The sequence below is a fragment of the Ambystoma mexicanum genome, chromosome 6p, assembly GCF_040938575.1.
Source record: "Ambystoma mexicanum isolate Mex_15411 chromosome 6p, UKY_AmexF1_1, whole genome shotgun sequence".
Classification (NCBI taxonomy): domain Eukaryota; kingdom Metazoa; phylum Chordata; class Amphibia; order Caudata; family Ambystomatidae; genus Ambystoma; species Ambystoma mexicanum.
In genome coordinates this window covers 1,440,170,892-1,440,191,953 of record NC_090935.1, presented here as the reverse complement: position 1 = coordinate 1,440,191,953, position 21,062 = coordinate 1,440,170,892, and the positions used below count along the sequence as shown (strand labels likewise).

Genomic DNA, 21,062 nt, shown 5'->3' with positions numbered 1-21,062 from the left:
ATAGTGGACAGTATTTAATCATTATTTAATACTGTACCATTATGATCAGCTAGGCACTGACCTCCCCACCTCTGTATAGACCTATGCAGGTCTCTCAAAGCTAGTAGGGTTTGGGGTCTAAATTGCACTGCATGATATTTAGACTGCACTGATAGGCCTCTCTCCCACTATACAGGTCTCCCAGATCTAGTAAGGTTCTGTCTCCAAACGGCATTGTATGATACTCAGATTGCATTGATAGGCCTCTCTCCCACTATACAGGTCTCTCAAATCTAGCAGGGTTTGTGGTTTAGATTGCACTGTACGATATTCAGATTGCATTGATAGGCCTCTCTCCCACTATACAGGTCTCTTGACTCTGGTAGGGTTTGGGGTGTAGACTGCACTGTATGATACTCAGATTGCATTGATAGGCCTCTTTCCCACTATGCAGGTCCCTCAAGTCTGGTAGGGTTTGGGGTCTAAACTGCATTGTATGATACTCAGATTGCATTAATGGGCCTCTCTCCCACTATACAGGTCTCCCAGATCTAGTAAAGTCTGTCTCCAAGCTGCATTTTATGATACTCAGATTGCTTTAATAGGCCTCTCTACCACTATTCAGGTCTCTCAAAGCTAGTAGGGTTTGGGGTTTAAATTGCACTGTACGATATTCAGATTGCATTGATAGGCCTCTCTCCCACTATACAGGTCTCTCATATCTAGTAAGGTTTGGGGTTTAAACTGCATTGTATGATACTCAGATTGCATTGATAGGCCTCTCTCCCACTATACAGGTCTCTCAAATCTAGCAGAGTTTGGGGTCTAAACTGCATTGATACTCAGATTGCATTGATAGGCCTCTCTCCCACTATAGAGGTCTCTCAAATCTAGCAGGGGTTGCGGTTTAAATTGCACTGTATGATATTTAAATTGCATTGATAGGCCTCTCTCCCACTATACAGGTCTATCAGGTCCAGTGGGGTTCTGTCGCCAAACTGCATTGTATGATACTCAGACTGCATTGATAGGCCTGTCTTTCAAATCTACCAGGGGTACTGTGTCCGGATAGCATTAAATGGTACTCATAGCGCACTGATAAGCCTTCCGCCCACTATACAGGTCTCTCAAATCTAGTGGGTTTTTGGGTCTTAATTGCACTGTATGATACTTAGATTGCATTGATAGGCCTGTCTTTCGGATCTACCAGGGGTACTGTGTCCGGATTACATTGGGCGATATTCAGACTGCACTGATGGGCCTCTCTCCTACAATACAGGTCTCTCAATTCTAGCAGGTTTTTTGGGTCTAAATTGCACTGTGTGGTATTTAGATTGCATTGATAGGCCTCTCTCCCACTATACAGGTCTCTCAAATCTAGCGGGGTTTTTGGGTCTAAGTTGCACTGTGTGATATTTAGATTGATTGGCCTCTCTCCCACTATACAGGTCTCTGAAATCCAGTAAGGTTCTATCTCCAAACTGTGAGTTTGTAGATACTCAAATTGCATCGATATGCCTGTCTTTTGAATCTACCAGGGATACTGTGTCCAGTCTGTATTAAGTGATATTTGTAGCGCACTGATAAGCCTCCCTCCCACTATACAGGTCTCTCAAATTCTAGTAGGATTTTGGGTCTACATTGCACTGTATGATATTTAGATTGCATTGATAGGCCTCTCTCCCACTATACAAGTCTCTCAAATCTAGTAAGGTTATATCTTCAAATTACACTGTATGATACTCACGATTGCATTTGATAGGCATGTCTTTCAAATCTACCAGGGCTTCTGTGTCCAGATTACATCAAGGGAGTAAGTCCTAGCTGCACCCCTCAAAGTCACTCCTCAGCCGGTTCATGTCCTTCCTAAACTCAAGTGGCTAACTCACTGCAGTGTACCACGTTCAGGGAGACAGAGCCTAAAGAGAGCCACTGTTAATACCCAACTATATAACCCTTAACCACCTCCCTAACCCCACCAAGAAAAGCGACTGAGCGAATAGGCAACTTCAGCCGGAAACACCACCTACAAAGACTAAAACCGGTAGCAGACCACATCCACACCAAGTACCGCACCACAAGACAACCAGACCAAAACAGAACCAACTGGACATCAGCAAACAAACGACTACTAAACAGCTCAGAATCTCATAATGCTGCGCAAACGACCCACCCCGAAGGAAAGAAGAAGAAAAGAAGAAGAAAGAGCAAACACTCCGGAACTGCAACCAAGAACAGTAACAAAAGAACACACCCCCACAGACAGGACCAAAAATCGAACCAACACAGAGAAGAGACAAATCCCTCTACCTAACTCCATACCTCCCTGAGAACTGCTCACCAGACCGAACCAACGCAACGCTAGAAGCAGAAACTTTAAACAACCAAACAAAATCACAAAGAAGGATGAACAACACCAGAAACAACAAACACACGACCAAAGCAATAACACCTTACATCACCAAAGCTAGAGGAACTTCCGATCGACAACTACAACTCCTAGAAGACGAACCTGAAGAAAAAAACCAAGCCAAAACCTAGAAGAACTATTCTAGGACGCCGACCACCCGAAACCTACACCTCAACAAGATCAGAAGACGACCCTAACAAGAACTAAAGCCAAACTAAACTACACCTCCAAACTCCACTGCAATCTAATAAACGCAAGATCCATGTCAAAACACTCTACAGAGATCTTTGACCTACTTGATGACAACAGCATTGACATCCTATTCATCACAGAAACATGGCTGGACGACAACTACAAAATCACACTCCAAAGTTGCCTTCCAGCAAACTTCAAATGCCTTCAAATAAACAGAAAAAACAAAAAAGGAGGAGGCATCGCAATAGCATTCAAAGAACACCTAAAAATAAGAACAGACGAACCACTCAACACCCTCAACTGCGAATCCATGGTCATACACCTAACAACGAGCCCAAAAACCAATATCAAATTCATCTTGGTGTACAGACCACCAATTTATAATGCATCCTCCGTCGAGAACTTCATAGAAGCCATCACCAGCATAGCCATCAACCACAAACACCTAATCATCCTGGGGGACTTCAACATCTGGTTCGAAGACAATCACACCCACTCCCAAAACTCACTGATTGAACAACTCACCACCATGAAACTTCGACAACTAGTAAAAGGGGCAACAGACTCGGCAGAACACACCCCAGACGCAATTTTCGCAGAGGAAAAACTCATCACCAAGGCACTGCCAATACAAATACTGTGGAGCGACCATCTCATCATCCCATTCGTGATCACTCTGCCTACTCAAGTCTGCATCCAACCTCCTAAACTCACATCCACCAAAAAAAGAAACTTGAAAGACGTCAAAGAAAGCAACCTATTCGAACAACTGGAGTTAACCAAACCCTCAACTACAGAACTAGAGCTAGCTGACCTAGACGGGAAAGCCAAGATACTACACAAATGGATTGCGGATACAATTGACAAAATTGTCCCAGAAAAACCATTCACACCAACAAAAAAGAGAGCGATGGCAAAATGGTTCACCCCACTATTAAGCAGCATGAAAAAGGAAAACGAAAAGATGGAACTGGAATGGAGAAAAAAATACAACCCAGACAAAAAAAACACTGTTCCAGAAACAAATCCGCGCATACAAGAAGGAAATTCAAAAGGCAAAGAGAAGGCATTATGATGAAAGAATCACAAATGCCACCAACACTCAAAATGAACTCTTTATCATCATTAAAGGAATGAGAAACCCACCAGGATGTGACAACACCCCAACCCCCTGGGAGAAACTCTGCAACGACCTGGCAGACCACTTAAAAAAAAAAATCTATGACATCCGACAAACCATTCAACAGGGACCAACCAACAGCAACATACAACCAAACAAACCTAACTCAGAACCTCAGCACAAACTCAAAAACGTTCCTGAAATATCAGCAGAGGCATTCGCAATGCTGGTAATACACAGCAAGAAAGCGGGTTCACCCATGGATCCCTGTCCTCTGGACATCTCCAAATCAATCGTTTCACAAGGAACGCCATCAGAATATTACAGAAAACTTCTAAATATATCACTAACAACAGGAACCGTACCGAGGATCTTCAAATCAGCTTACATCAAACCACTTCTAAAAAACACAAGCGCATTCCAAGATGGCCGCAATGCTGTGAACACCGCGGCCACCGAGCTCCCGACCTCAAGGCCCAAAAGACTTGCCCGCCAAGAGTGGTAGCCCTCCCCAGGCGATTTTAGCAGACAGCGTGCCCCCCTCCCCATGGTGGCGATTGAGGGAGCAGGCGGAGAATATCCCCGGCGAGGATCGGGGGTGGAGGACCGGGGGCTTCATTAGTGCTGCCCTCCGGACAGCGCGGCACCATCCATCCAGCAGAGGAGGAGGAGGCAGGATCCGCACCTCACCAGGAAACAGAGGACCGCGGCCCCCGGCGGACCCCCTGAGGCTCCCGCTCCCATAACAACGTTGCGCCTCCTCGGCATCTCGGGGGGCTTGGGGGCTGAGACAAGACCTGCGACGGGCCGGGGAGCCGGAGCCCGCCGCCGGACAGCACTGCCCGCGTTGCCGAAGGGAAGAGTATCTTGTATCAGAGGAGGGGCACTGAGTGCTCCTGGAGGAGGAAGGCCCCCTCCGGTACAGCGCACCATACCTCCTGAAGGACGGTCACCGGAGGCGGCGCTATGCAAGGAGCAGCGGGTCCTGGAGCACAAAGGCCTCCCTGGAAGCAGAGGACATCACACCACAGCACGCACTTCGGAGGTATGGGCTTAACTGGGGAGACAGCGGTGGCCCCCCTTCCTGCGCCTACCCCCTCCGTCATCCGCGTATTGTTTCCCTGGCTTTCCTGGGGTGGCATGAGAGTGTGTTCCCCTTGCCACCATTGTTTTGCCCGCAGCTGGACGCTGATCTGAGCTGGGGAGAGCACCGTGGGGGTGCGGGAAGGGACCCCCCTTTTTTGTTTGCCCTCTCTTGTGCATAGGGGCCCCTAGATGGGACAGATGCACGCGGATCCCCACATCAGCTGAGAGGCGCAACCCCCCGGGGCCCTCCTGGTGCCATATGCGGCCCCTGCCCTCCGGATCCTGAAGCAAACTTCTACCACATCGGGGCCCAGGATTTTCCCCCTGCTCGGTGGGCAGTGAGGCCCTGGGCTGAGTTGGGGAGCTGTAGTGCTGCCTAGAGAACTATTAAGGTCACCAGCAGCCACGAGGGCTCCCCCTTTCGAACGATCACCCAGCTCTACGCATAGAGGGCGAAGAGGCTCTCCGGGTGCGGAGACTGGGACGGCCCTGCGGGCCCCGCCCCCCTGGAGGACCCCGGAAGCTCAAACAATTGGCACAATACCAGGTGGCGCCGCCATCATGTCTAAGAACAAAATCAAGGACACCCAATCCCTCCAAAGGCCCCTAAGGAGGCTACAGGAGAACGCACTGACAAAGATATGGGCCAAGGACTCGGAGGATGCCCAGGGAATGACCCCCAATGACGGCCCAGCAGGGGAACCACTGGCGGACCTGGAAGCCCAGGAGCAACCCATCACGCAATCAGCACTGAAGCTCCTGCTGGCCGATATTGTAGAAAAGATCACCACTGCGGGCCAAAAGCAAATGAACGCCCTCAGGGAGGACCTGGCAGAGGGCATTCAGGAGATCAAGAGAGATATCAGTAAAATAGAGGAAAGGGTGGATACGAATGAGAGGGCGATCCAGGACTTAGCACGAAACACGGATTCACTCCTGGAAACTCTAGCGACGGCCACGCACAACCTAGAACTCCAGGTGGAAGACTTGGAAAACAGGTCCAGGCGCTCGAATATCTGCATTAAGGCCCTCCCGGAGGACACCCAGGATCAGGATCTCCCCCAAGTGTTGAAGGGCATTTTTGTAGATCTCCTGGAGGCGCCTGGCACGATGGACGTGACCTTTGATAGGATTCACAGAGTGGGCCCCAAACGAGTGGAGCTAGGTGCTAGACCTAGAGATGCCCTAGTGGCATTGGATAGCTACTCGACGAAGGAGAGAATCCTCTCAGCAGTACGCAAGGCAGGTAGAATCATGTATAACGGCACAGAGATTGCGCTTTATCAGGATTTGGCGCAAGCAACGCTAAACAAATGCCGAAGGATGGGCCCAGTGCTCGCACACTTAAGAGCCCAGGGTACTCGTTATAGATGGCTACATCCCTTCGGCCTGGCCTTCGTATGGCAAGGAAAGGCGCAGAAGATAACCACCTGTGAACAGGGTCTCGCCCTGTTGGGGCTTGAGGAGGATGCTCCATCGCCACCCACTCCGACTCCGACCCAGCGAACTGGACGTAGAGAATGGGAATGGTCTACGGCCCGCTCAAAGAAGACTAGGAAGAACGGAAACTCGACAAGCTAGTCTTGAAAAAATCATCATAATGGAGGGGGCAGGAGTTAAGAAAGGCCCAGAAGCTTACAAGGGGCGACCACCAACATAGAATCCGGAGGGAGAAGTAATACAAGAATGCCTGGGGAGGGCATAAGAAGCAGGGAAAGACTGAGGCGAGATCGAGGTTTTCAGCAATACCTAAAGGGCCTTGGGGGGGGAGGAGAGGAGCATTTACTCCTTGGAATGGGATGGGGAGGTCCCGCGTTGGAACACTGGGAAGGCAAGCGATGGGACGATTCTCGAGATTGGATTCGAGGGGGGATGAGGCCAGTCGTCTCACGCTGCCAGGGGGGAGGGATGGGGGTAGGAGGGAGGGGACGGGGGGGTTTGGGAGACCCAGAGATCCGGATGCGAAAGAAAGGGTTCTGCAGCGTACACCAAAGGAGGAAGCCTAAAGGAGGAGGACGGGTCAATAAGAGGGGGCTTGCATGACCCATACTGTAGGGCTTTGAACCACCATGCCTAACTAACGAGCAATGAGAATCCTTTCCCTCAATGTTAACGGCCTCAATTCGCCGATTAAGCGTAAGAAAGTGGAGCGCTTTATCAGGCGCGAACGGCCGGACATTATCACTCTGCAAGAAACTCATATCTGAACGGCTCACCGCAGAAGGGTTAAGCTGTGGGGCTATTCTAGGGAAATGCAAGCTACCCAATCTGAAAAGAAAGCGGGGGTTCTACTGGCACTTAGGGATGGGCTGGAGCTACATATTACTGGGAAGGTTGTAGACGACCAAGGGAGGTTCCTGGCAGTATCCCTGGAGGGCAATGATCTCTCTCTCACTGTGGCGACGATATATGCCCCAAATACGGCTCAAGACCCCTTTATTCAGAGCGCTTTGGGAAAACTTAAATAGTTTGCTGTCCTTACTGGCGATTTCAACATCGCGTGGGACCCGGCAAAGGATAGATCGGCGGGATGGGGAGGTCCACAAGGGAGACCGACACAAGATCTGAAGGAGAAAATCAGTAACCTGGGCCTAGTGGATGCGTGGCGTGATATACGGGGGGAGGCTGGGGGGTATACTTTTTATTAACATGCGCACCGGTCCCACTCAAGAATAGACTATATCTGGCTGTCTGCTACCCTTCTGGGAAGGGCGCTGGATATCACCATGGGCTCCACTACCCGCTCCGACCATGCCCCTTTGATTATAACCCTGAAAGCGATAGGCAGACCCCCGGGACTATGGAAACCTCTTCAAAGATCAAGTTCTGGTCCAAGAGATCGAAGAGGAAATCGAACGTTTCTTTGCTTAGAACCCAGTAGAGGACACAACACCCCAGATTAGGTGGGACGCCTATAAGGCGACCCTCAGAGGAGCCATAATAGCGCTTAAGGCGAGAAGGGATAGAGAACTAAGAGTAGAGGAGGCATGCCTGGAGGAAGCACTCAGGGGGGTAACCGCAAAAATGGGAATAAATCAGACCCCGGCTACTAAAAGGGAGTATAGGGCGCATCAGGCTCAGCTGGACCTGATCCAGAGCTGCTGAACAAAGCCTGTTACGTCTTAGGCAGAAATATTATATTAAAGGCAATAAGGCAAACCGACTGCTCGCGAGAATGCTTAGAAAGGACCAGAGGGAGAAGACAATATTGAAAATTAAGGTGGAAGGAGGGAGCACTAGCACTAAAAATGAGGACATCTTAAGGGAATTTGCCCGATTCTATTCCACACTGTATGCGTCGGATACCCCGGAGCAGTCCTCCCAACTACAGTACCTAGACAGGGTTACATTGCCCCGTATAACCCAAGAAGAGATGGAAACACTCGAAAGGGACATTACAGAGGATGAAGTCAGGGAGGCAATCAGAGCTCTACCTAATCTTAAGTCGCTGGGCCCGGATGGCTATGTGGCAGAATTCTACAAACTGCATAGGGAAACCCTCATCCCCATTCTGACCAAGCTCTATAATGAAATCGGGCTGGATAGCGCAATCACGGGAACAATGGAGGAGGCGAAAGTCATCCTCATTCATAAAAAGGGCAAGGACCCAACCGAGTACATCTCCTATCGCCCCATAGCTTTAATCAATGTTGATTCTAAAATACATGCCAAGATCTTAGCAAAAAGATTAGATAATTTGCTCCCGAACCTAGTTCTCCCAGATCAGTCGAGATATGTCAGAGGTAGACAAACCACAGACAACGTCAGAAGGTTGGCCCACTTAATAGAGAAGGTCCACAAGAAGGGAGTCCCCGCTCTCCTGATGGCAATTGACGCGGAGAAGGCGTTTGATCGGGTGGAGTGGGGATTCCTCTTCGCAACCATGGTCAGGATGGGTTTTGGCCCCAAATTTATGGATAAGATTAGAGCCAATTATAGACACCCCACCCTGAGACTGGCGGTGAACGCACAACTGTCTGAACCGGTGCTAGTCGAGAGGGGCACCAACCAGGGATGCCCTCTGTCCCCAATATTGTATGCCCTTCATCTGGAACCATTCCTTGAAGTGGTGCGCTGCGACCCACTCATAACTGGTATTCCCTTCACAGGGGAAGTGCACAAAATTGTAGCCTTCGCTGATGATATGATACTTTCATCGACCCTCCCGAGCACTGTGATTCCTGCAGTGGAAGCTGAATTAGCTCCTTTTGGTAGCGTGGCGGGCCTGAAAATAAACGCTTCTAAAACAGAAATTCTCAACCTCACAATCCCGATTCCAGAAGCCACTCCTTAAAGCGTACCTCTCCCTATAGATGGGTGGAGCATTCTCTCACCTATCTGGGAGTAAAATTGACGACAAATGTGGAACACTTGTATCAGGCGAATTATCCACCCCTTCTGGAGAAGTTAAAGAGTAAGATGATTGACTAGGGGCCCTTAGCAATTTCTTGGCTAGGTCGTATTAACACCTTAAAAATGACTGTACTCCCAAAACTCTTGTATCACTTTGCTGCCTTGCCGGCGCACGTCCCGCCAGCCTTCTTCAGGTCACTGAACAAAATTGTCAGCAGGTTCGTGTGGGCCAATAAGCCCCCAAGGATAGCAGCTAGGGTGATGAGAGCTCCCACTGACCGCAGGGCATGGGATCACCTGACTTCAGGGGATACTATAGGGCGGCCCATCTGAAAATCCTCCGGGACTGGCAAAAAGAAGACCGGGAGAAAATATGGAGGCCCATGGACAGGGCGATCCTGGGGGAGGACCTTGAAGGGGTCTTGTGGAAGCCGAAGCAGGACAGGCCGTCTCGGTTGTATAGTAGTGCAATTCTAGCCCTGGTAGCCAGTACCTGGGATGAGGCAGTGCAACAAGCCCACCTAACATCGCATCCATCGCCCTTTACCCCATTATTTAATAATCCACAGTTCGCTCCTGGCCATAACACATCTTATTTTCAACGTTGGCACCAAGGGGGGTGCAGGATGGTACGGGACATGTTCGAGGGGGGGCAGGTAAAGCAGTTCGAACAGTGTAAGATGGACTTTGCGCTAGATGAAAAGGAAAGGTACCGATACTGTCAGCTTCGACATTGGCTCTCCCATCCCACCATACAGCAAGCAGCAACTCGACAACGAACCTCCTTTGAAAGATTTCTCTGCAGTGACTTGGGGGACAAGCATCTGATCACAGCCATACATAGGCACATGAAAGCAGGAGAGGACTCTCCACGGCTAGTCTATGTGAAGAACTGGGAACTAGCTACTGGGTCCGCCATTGAAGGTGACGACTGGAGTTGGTTATGGAAGCAAATAACAAAGCTAAAACGATCACTTCAAATTAGGGAGATGTGGATGAAGCTGCTCACCCAAAGGCACGTGACCCCCCTCTAAACTCCACAAAATGTAACCTGGGGTATCCCCTCTTTGCTGGAGAGAATGCGGTACAGTGGGAACTTGGGAGCACACATGGTGGGAGTGCCCAAAACTTGAGACTTATTGGACAGGGTTATGGGACGCACTCAAACAAGTTTTGGGTCTTCACTACGGGGGGGAACAAGGGGCTGGCGATGCTGTGCCTGGGGGGGACCCTAGCAGCGAATAAGTCTAAGGCGAGCCGCAAGCTTTACGCAATAATGATAGTGGTGGCTACTATGGTCCTAGCTTGCAGATGGAAAGCGAAGGACCCGCCGCAGGACCATGAGTGGGTGTCAAAGATGTGGTCATTTCTGGCGCTGGAGTGGCTTACTTACTCACTGCAGGGAGACCACCTGAGCTTCAGGTCAGACTGGGACGCACTACTCTCATATCTGGTGGATGGTACAAGGCAGCGGTGGTGCCCGCGGAGCATGCGACTTTTGGGTATAATAAACGCCTCTGACGAAGAAGACATATGAAGGGGAAAGCTATGTCAGTTCAGCCGAACCATTTAGGGCTTGGTAGAGGGGAGGGGGGCAGGTTGGACAACCTTTGGAGGAGAACTGCTGCTCTGGACTAACCCGGGGAAGGGAGAGGGAGTTGTGGGGTTCGTTACATGTGTTGTTTTGTTTACTTTATGAAAATGGCAATAAAAACCAAGTTGAAAAAAAAAAAAAAACACAAGCGGCGACGTAGATGACCTCTCCAACTACAGACCGATCTCAAACATCCCCTACCCGGCAAAACTCCTCGAAACCTACGTATACAAACTAACCCAAGAATATGTTGAAAAACACCAACTGCTAGACCAAGCTCAAGTCGGCTTCAGACCCACAAGAGGAACAGAAACAGCACTACTATCCATCTGGGATGACCTAAAAACTAACGCAGACTCCAACACAACTTCAGCCCTTATTTTGCTCGACCTCTCCGCAGCCTTTGACACAGTTAGCCATGACGCCCTAACCAAAAGACTAGAAGACATAGGCATAACAGACACAGCACTACGCTGGACTAAATCATTCCTAGCAGACAGAACAGAAACCGTATGGATTAAACCTTACAAATCCACCCCACGAGTTAACGACTGTGGAGTACCACAAGGATCCTCACTATCACCATTGTACTTCAACATCTACCAAACCCCTGTTATCAGAATCTTCAAGAGACACAACATTAGATGCTACTACGACGCAGATGATACTCAAATCATCTACAAAATCAAAGACACCCAAGTCGATCATTCAAACGTAACCGACTGTGTAAAAGAAGTCTTCAACTGGATGAATGCCAACAACCTGAAAATCAACCCAGGAAAAACAGAAATCATGATCATATCCAAAGACCAAGAGAACGAAACCGCTATCCCGTGGCCAGCGGAAATGGGAACTGCACCATCACCGTCTAAGGTTGTAAAAAATCTGGGGGTCCTGATGGACAACATCCTAACCTTAGAACCGCAAATAAATGCAACAGTCAAGAAATGCTGCCTCCTCCTCCACACGGCAAGAAGAATCCTACCTTTCCTCTCCTTCACGCACAAAACACTCATTATCGTCGCCCTCATCATGTCAAAAATCGACTATGCAAACAGCCTCTACCTCGGAATACCAGAATATCTCCTGAAGAAACTACAACAGATCCAAAATACAGCAGCCAAGCTATTCCTCAAACTGTCCAGAAGAGACCACATCACCCCTACCCTAAAAACACTACACTGGCTCCCAGTAAAACATTGTATCACCTTCAAAACAATGTGCATAACGCACAGGGCTATCTGCGGACAAGGAGCTGAATTCCTACAAAAGAAAAAAACTACAAACCAACTAGACCCCTCAGGTCAAGCAAAGAAATCAGCCTGGAACTAAAACCATACATCAAGCAAAAAATTGGAGGCAGCGCCTTCTACCACCTAGCTGCAAAAACCTGGAACATCCCAAAAGAAATAAGAAACACCAAAGATCACCTAAAATTCAGGAAATTACTAAAAACCTGGCTTTTCAAGACCACAGACTAACAAAACAGAAACAGCAGAAAGGAAAGGAATGACTAAACCGGAAAGGACACTGACAAGCCCCCAGAACCGACTGAGAAGCACCGATGGCACCTGGACAAGTGACGCAGGGCAGAGTGGAACACAAGTGACACCCAGGGAGACGGAATCAACATCCCCAGCCAACCCTAAACCAACATCTTCAACCGCCCCTAGCTGCTACTAGATACCACTGGGTTGTGGCACTGTCGAGACTAACTGAGGTGTGGACACTGGCAAGTGGACACTGGCAGGTGCACTGGCCATGTGAGTGGGAGTGAGAAACATGCAGGGTTGTTGGGGAGGCTGGTCGAGGTGGCAGCGAAATGTGAATGGACCTCAAATTCAGAACGGGCCCAGACGGAACCAGAGGCACCCCACCTGTGAGAGATTACGCGAGCCCAACTCTTCAATTCAGGATAGATGCCAACTAACCAATTCCACTAACAATTTTCCTCCTCTGCATACACCTCTGAAACGCCAAACACAACCACAAACCACCAACCTACAGCACAACAAACCGCACAAACTTCACTACACTGCAACAACAAAACAAAAAACACACATAGACTCGCATAACAGTACACAATGACTCCCGGACGTAAACACCCCAGGCAACGGACCCATCGGGCTGAGGCCGCCAACAGCAAATCACTGCACTCTTGCACTTTTCCATCCTGCCCCCACTAACCCACCCTTCCTCCCTCTTTCAGACCTGCCAGAGCACCAGGGGATCACTCCAGTGGTGATAGTGCGCAGTACAAATGTCCATTAACATTAACATTGAAACACCATTCTGTTGTATAGGCGCCTAACAAATGCTCAATAAATAAAGGAAAGCATCTCTCATATCTCCCTTCGGGACGGACTCAGCCGCATTGACCAACCGCCATCCATGAATGAGAACTTTGCCATGGCGCTAGAGGCATTCACAGCCCGCAGTGCAAGACTGCCCGATGCATACCTTCTTGCCCCATGCGTCAAACCTCTTACTCTCCCTGTCTGGTGGAAGGGATGGCCTAAACCACTAAGCTTTCAGGTGAAGCATGGGAGGAAAGAAAGGCTAGGTCAGACGGAGCAGGACAGTGTTTCCTTGCCAGATCCCTGTCCATTGCCGGAAAAAGAGGCAAGTTTCTCTCACACCTCCAATATGTGGAATATCACAAAGTTCGTACGGAACTGGGCTGAGCTGATAGCCCCAGAGTACTGCCCACATTAGCCATCAAACGCTGGAAGGCGGCTTGAGGTTTTCCTGGGTGGCAGCTAGCAAAATATTCATCTCTGGGGAGGTGTTGCGGCCATTGGCCCCTTGCAGGTCCTCTGGCAGGTCCAGCACATCCTCGCCTTCCCCTTAGAATTCCAGAAAATCCTTCACCTTCCAAGAACCCATAGGTTTAAGTTCAAAGGGGGCCTGGTCATAGATGTCGTAACTCTTTGACATGAAAGCCCTCACTAGGGAGTGGGAAGTATTCCTGCGGAACCTCAGTCTCTGGTCCAGACCTGAGCCCTTGGGCGTGCAGTAGTGGGCCCCAGCGGGTACCCTGCCAATCGCAACAGATGCGGTGGGACTCTGCAGCGCCACAGCAAAGCGGACTGCGCCACCACCTGCGCCATATGCTCCAAGGCCGGAGCTTTCGGTGCCTTGTCGAAGATGTCCAACATCTTCAGGCAGATGTTTTTCCATTCCTCAGGCCTGGAGGATTGGGCCGGAAAAGGCACCTGCACCAGCCGCTCAAGGGACTTCCTGGAGTGGTGGCTCTTCTTCTTAGGTGAGGAAAATGAATTTCAGTGTGACGACTCTCTCAGGGAGTGGGACCTCTTCTGATGCTTCTTCACCTTTACCTTGCGCGGACCCACATATTCTTCGGACCATGACCGAGATTGTGGAGCCTCAACCTTCGCCTTGTAGACAAAGGTGAAGATCTTCGCCGCGCAATCCCAGAGGGTTTTCGACTTTTGACTGGCACGACCCGCAATCTTGGGTATCGTGGTCTTAGCCCAAGCAATAGAGGCAAATCTGGTGTGGATCCGAGACTGACATCTGTTGGACGCAATCCACACACGGCTTGAAGCCCGGGGCCTTTGACAGAATAGACATGGAGTTGTTTGAGAAAAATAGAAAGCTCAACGAGCGTGTTCCCAAGTAGCAAAGAGAGTGCATGGAAAACTAAGGTCATAGGGCGCGTCACTGCTATACATATTAACCCCGACTTTCTGTCCAGGGAAGCATGCGTAGAGTCATCGAGCAGAGCTAAACTGCGCCCCCTGGTGGCTGAAAAGATTCTGCAGAACAGCTGTGCTGGGATAACGATATCATAGATGAGGAATCTGTGAGAGGAAAGAATCTATTAGAATGAAGATTTGATGCAGGATTTCATTAGTTGTTCTGCTTGGGACAAGGTGTTTTATGGAGGGAAACATATGGATTACAAACGTGAAGAAATGTGTTTTTCTTTGAATGATTAATATAACCAATACAATATTAGGCTTTGTCTTTCAAATGCACGTCCCCCACGTTTTTTGTATTATCTTGTATCGTCTTTCTTGTGTTTGTCTAAATGTTGGACCATTGTGGTGAGGGAGAAGGGATGAAAAATGAAAAACATGAAATCCTGATTGTTTACCTTACTTATTCCTCATACTCATGTCGATAAACTCGGTCTATATGGTAATGATCAACATACTGTATATGCACCAATTGCTTTTGCATTCATGCGCATGCCATTTCTATGGTATTGTCTATTCGCTTTTTTTTATTTGCACGGTTTGGCTTGTTAAAAGAAAAATTAATCTTGTCTGCGTTCCTCATTCCTTCCTTTGAAAATGTACTGAGAAAATGCTTTAAGAGCATCACGCTTAGAGTTCTGAGGCTTACCTTTTCCTCTATGCCGGAGCAAACCAGTTTCATGACACATTTAGTTTTTCTCTTGGTTACTGCGTGGTACATAGGTGTGAAAGCAGTTGTGTAAGTTTTCACATTGTTCTTGCCAAACTTGACCAATGCTTCCTCTGTAACAACACATTAAAAAAGGTTGCATGAACACATGTTGCATTTTTTATACATAGAATCAAAAAGTGAAATCTATCATTTTATGGGGTAAAGCACATTTAAAAGGAACAAGTTACTTACCTGTAACTGATGTTCTCCAGCATGGGTCTGGCATGGATTCACATGCTCATGAATATTCCCCGTCGTCAGGCTGGGAATCCTCGGTAAAGAAAAAATCAGTATCAGTTTCGTTTCTGATCTGTCTTTCTTAGTAGTAACCAATCACTGATCTCTGGGTCATACTGCCCCCAGCCAATGACTGCCCTCTCCCTAAACGCCGCCCCTGGCAGCCATCCTCAGATTTGGTAGCACGCCAAGAGGCAGTATGACCAAGTGAAGAGCCGCAGAGGGGTAGGTGGGAGGGTTTGCATGTGAATCCATGCCAGACCCATGCTGGAGAACAACAGTTACAGGTAAGTAACTTGTTCCTTCTCCAGCATGGGGTCTGGCATGGATTCACATGCTCATGAATAAAAGAATACACAGCAGTATACACATGCACAACCACGGGAGGTGGCAACAGGCTCAACATTAAGCAATACAACAACTCAACATTAAGCATCTCTTACCTCCTCAGGCGAACAGGTTGCGCAGCACTGCTTGGCCGACCCTGGACTCCTCCCTGGAGTCCCGATCGACACAGTAGAATCTTGTGAAGGTGTGTGTCGACCTCCACGTAGCAGCCCTGCAGATGTACAGCAGGGGCACACCAGACAGGAACGCCGTGGTAGCAGCGATCGCTCTGGTCGAATGGGCTCTCGGACAGCCGGGCAGCGGTCGGTTTGCCAACCAGTGACAATGCATAATGCAGCCGGAGAGCCATCTGGAAATGGAAGTCTTCGAGAGAGCCTTCCCTTGATTCACAGACCCAAAGTTCACAAACAGTTGTGACGTCTTCCGAAAACTCTTTGTGCGGTCCACGTAGAACTTCAGCGCTCTAGCTACATCCAGCGAGTGCAAAGTCCTCTCGGCCGGCGTCGAAGGCGACGGAAAGAAAACTGGTAACACCAAAGGCTCGTTGAGGTGGAAGTCCGACGGCACCTTGGGCATGAAGGAGGGGTGCGTCCTCAGCACCACCCTCGTGTCATGAAAAGTCAAGTATGGAGGCTTGCAAGATAGGGTCTGAATCTCTCCCACTCGTCGTGCAGAGGTGATAGCCGCGAGGAACGCTGTCTTCCATGACAGGAACTTCAAAGGCGCCGAATGCATAGGCTCGAATGGGGCCCCCATGAGCCTGGTCAGCACCACATTAAGTTCCCACGCCGGGGCAGGGGCCTTCTCCGGCGGGAATGATCGGAATAGTCCCTTCATAAATTCCTTTACCAGGCGATGAGACCACAAGGACGCCCGTCCCGTAGTCCTGGTGTATCGGGAGATGGCAGCCAGATGTATTTTTATGGAGGCGTGAGCCAGTCCAGCTTTGGCCAGCGACAGTAAGTACGGCAGCACTTGAGGGGCCGTAATCCGCAGAGGGTTAATCTTCTGTGCACGGCACCAGACAGAGAACCTCTTCCATTTATGACCGTAACACTTGAGAGTTGAGGACGCCCTGGCCTTTGCAAGAACCTCTCTGCAATCAGCCGGGATATCGTACCCTCCAAAATCTAGTGCTGCAGGAGCCAGGCCTGCAAGTTCAGTGACTGTGGGTCGTGGTGTAGAATGGCGCCTCCTTCTCTGGAGAGAAGATCCGCGTCCGCCGGCAGCCTGACTGGCGGGGACGTTGACAAGTCCAGAAGGTCCGGGAACCAGATCTGCCTCGGCTACGCCGGTGCGACGAGGATCATCCTGCACCTGGACTTCTTGAGCTGGTTGATGAGGCGGAGCAGCAACAGCAATGGAGGGAACGCGTATATAAACAGGCCGTCCCAAAGGAACGAGAAAGCATCGCCCCTGCTCCTCGGCTGGGGGAACCTGCTGGCAAACCTCTGGCACTTGGAGTTTGTCGCTGTCGCGAACAAGTCGATCTGGGGTTTGCCCCATCGTCGGAAGAGTCGATCCACTTGATCCTGGCGCAGTTCCCACTTGTGGCACGAGCGTAGCTCCCTGCTGAGTAAGTCGACGATGGTGTTTTTTATTCCTGCCAGGTGGAAGGGAACCAGACACATCCTCTGGGCGACGGCCTAGTGCCACAGATCCTGGGCCTCCTTGGATAGGGCTGGGGATCTGGTGCCCCCCTGCTTCCGTATGTAGAACATCGTGGTGGTGTTGTCGGTGAAGATCCTCACCACTTTGTCCTTGAGGGACGGGAGGAACGACTTGAGTGCCCAGAACACTGCACGGAGCTCCAAGATGTTGATGTGAAGAGACCTCTCCTCCGGGAGGCAAATGCCTCTTGTATGGAGATCTCCGGTGTGGGCCCCCCAACCCTCCAGAGAGGCGCCCGTAGTCACTGTCTCCTGAAACGCCGGGGTTTGAAAGTCTGTGGCCGTCGTGAGGTGAGCCTGGGTGCCCCACCATAGGATCGCCCGACAGAACTCCTCGTCGAGGGGGATCCTGTCCTCGAATCAGCCCCCCGCCTGAAACCAGCGGGCGTCGAGGAACTCCTGCAGCGGACGTATCCGAAGTCCGCAAAGGGGTACAAGGTAGATGCATGAGGACATCATCCCGAGAAGGGACTTGATGGACCTCACCCTGGCCACGTCCGTGGCTAACAGTCGCCGTACCTTGCCCAGGATGGTATTGGTCCTCTCCTCTGAAGGGGAGGCCAATTGCTCCACTGTATCGAGCTTCGCCCCCAAAAACAGTGCTACTAGCGACGGAACCAGGTGGGATTTGGGGTAGTTGATGGAGAACCCCAGCTCCGTGAGCAACCGGACGGTCCTCGCCGTATGATCGACGGCGAGTTCCCTTGACCTTGCCCGGATTAGCCAGTCGTCCAGGTAGGGGTAGACGTGGATCCCGTGCAGGTGCAGCCGCGCCACCACTGGTGCCAGGCACTTGGTGAAAACCCTGGGTGGCGACTTTAATCCGAACGGTAGGGCTCTGAATTGGTAGTGGCGTCCTTGAACCACGAACCTGAGGAACTTCCTGTGCCTTCTTAGAATGGGGATGTGGAAGTAAGCATCCTCCAGGTCCAGCGACGATAGGAAGTCGCCTTCCTCCAGCTGTCCCAGCACGTGCTGGAGGGTGACCATCCTGAATTTCTGTGCCTTGATGTACTTGTTTAAGCGGCGCAGGTCCAGGATGGGGCGCCAACCGCCTGTCTTCTTCCTGATGAGGAAGTACCTTGAGTACACTCCGGAGCCCCGGAGCCTTCTGGGGACGAGCTCGATGGCATCCTTCTTGAGCATCGCCCTTACCTCCAACAGCAGTTGAGGGACGTGATTTTCCTTCCTGGCCACGAGAGGAATGCGAGGGAACTTCTTTTGGAATTCCAGCGAGTGCCCGTTGGCCAGGGTGTCCAACACCCAACGGTCGGTGGAGATGGACTCCCACACGCCGACGAACTTCGTCAGCTGGCCTCCCACCGGGGTGCTTCGGTGGGGGCCCGACAACACGGCCGGGTCATTCTTGCTTCGAGGCGGCCTTGCCGCCTTGGCCTCCTTGGCGACGACCCATAGAGTCCAACTTCTTACTCTCGCTGTCCGGTGGGGAGGTGGAAGTTGAAGCCGCCGCGCCCGCTGCCTTCTTCTTAGCCGCTGCCGAGACGACCGAGTCCGTCGTGGGCTGGGCCCTGAGGCACAAGGGGGCGGCATCGGGGACTCGGTACTTCTTCTCGTACCTGTCCCTCTTGGCGAGTGTCGTGGCAGTGTTCTTGAGGACAGCAAGCCCCTCGTCCCAGATGTCGTCGAGTAAAGTCACCGCGAGGACCGTCTTCCTCTTAGCCTCTCGTCGCTGGTACAGAAACCCCTCCTTTTTCTGTTCTTCAGGGCAGAGCTGGAAGAGCTCGGATGCCCTGGTTATCATGGCATGGAAAGAGCCAACCTCGTCGGCTGGGGACACCCGCGGGGGAGGCGACGACGGGATGTCCGCTGTGTCATCGCCGCCATCGTCGTCCGTCCCTGTCCCCGTCGCCGTATCCGTCGCCGTATCCTCTCCCGGCGAGGGGGATGAGGGGTCCGCCGGTCTCGCAGGCACAAAGGGCGGAGCAGGGTGGACTCTCCTCCGCTTGTTCGGAGGGCTTCCCGACGGGCCTGGTTCTGGCTCCTCCGTCGGGGTGCGTGGTAATCTCGTCCTTATCTCAGTACATAAGGATTGGATTGCCAACAAAACGGCCGCCGAGCTATCCTGGGGCTCGGGCAATGGCTGCGACGGACGGGATGGCCGTTCACGTGGGCCCTGTTCGTCGTCCTCGTCGCTATCATCGATCACGTCAGTAGGGACCGTCCGCTGGGATCGAACCTTCTCGAACCTCTCATTGAGGTTTATGAACCTCTCGTTGAGGCCTATGGACCTTTCGTTGAGGCCCCTCTCGGTCTCCACAAGTTCCTCCTCAGAGGCTGATTCCGAGTCTGTAACGGCCACCGCCCCCCCCCCCTCTTTTCCAGCCGGGAGCTTCACGGGGGTCTTAGCGATGGGCTGGAAAGAGGATTCCCTCTGCGGCGGCAGGGATACTCTGGGCCCAGAGGCCATTTCCATTGGTGTAGTCTCAGCCGGCTCCGCCGGGGTCGCAGAGACCACTTCGGCAGAGGCCTTAGCCGGGTAGATCAAGGCCCTCACCACCTTAGGTGCGTCCTGGCCTTCGCCTTGGGGGGAGGGTCAATGCCTCGCTCCCCCTTCGAGATCGACCGGGTCCGCGCCAGCTGTCTACCTGGGTTCTCGGACTTCCTCTTCCCCGACCCAGAGCGCTGGCTCGTGGTCGAACGTGCCGGGGAAGTAGCGCCCTGCTTGGCAACCGAAGAGCCCGACATTTCGGCGCTCCTGGAGCCTGTGGACTCGTGGTGCTTGGCCTTCTTTTGTGCCCCCGTCGCCGGGGTGCCCTCAAAGGACTTAGAAGCCCGCTTAGACTTCTTCTTCGCCTTCTCACTTGCTGTGCCCTTCTCCAGCCAGGTGGCGAGGCGGGAACGACGATCTTGTTTGGTCCGTTCCGAAAGGTTCTTGCAGAACGCACAGTCCTTCTCCACGTGCGTCTTGTCCCCATGGAGGCAGTAGAGACATCGCAAATGCTCGTCCTCCTTGAAAACGTTATATAATCCGCATCCAGGGCAGTTCCTGAACAGCTTGGATCCGGGCATCGAGCTCCCTTTGTCCTGGGCCATGTCTTGAGGTAGGCCGCAGATCTTCCGGAATCCTCCAAGAAGTGTAAACTTGACGAAAACTTCACCCTTGAGGGGCGTAGAAGAATTCTGAAACGGGTCCCCGTTATCAGAAGTAGAAACGGTGGAGCTTCAGGCTCGATTAAACCGAAAAAATTAGAAATTCTCCTGAAAAAACATGAAAACACAGTAAAAAACTCGAGAGCTAAACACGAGGACTCCCAACACTTGAGCGTGCGGTAAAAATCTGAGGATGGCTGCCAGGGGCGGGGCTTAGGGAGAGGGCAGTCATTGGCTGGGGGCAGTATGACCCAGAGATCAGTGATTGGTTACTACTAAGAAAGACAGATCAGAAACGAAACTGATACAGATTTTTTCTTTACCGAGGTTTCCCAGCCTGATGACAGGGAATATTCATGAGCATGTGAATCCATGCCAGACCCCATGCTGGAGAACGACACACTTCATATCCTGGCATGATGAATTTCGGCCTATATTTAGTTAGCATTTTAGTATCTGGAGTAAAATGACTTCACAACTGTGATTAGGTTCGAAATTCAACATTATAAACTTTTTTCAGAGAGA

At 51.0% G+C, this 21,062-nt stretch overlaps 1 protein-coding gene across 1 annotated transcript in view; it reads right to left on the bottom strand.

Annotated features, from left to right (window-relative positions):
* GSR (glutathione-disulfide reductase) overlaps window positions 1-21,062 on the bottom strand; it is a 557,956-nt gene that overhangs the window by 21,594 nt on the left and 515,300 nt on the right. The window contains exon 12 of the mRNA XM_069626169.1: window positions 15,109-15,242. Coding sequence (XP_069482270.1) covers window positions 15,109-15,242 — 134 coding nt within the window. The remainder of the gene's footprint in view (window positions 1-15,108; window positions 15,243-21,062) is intronic.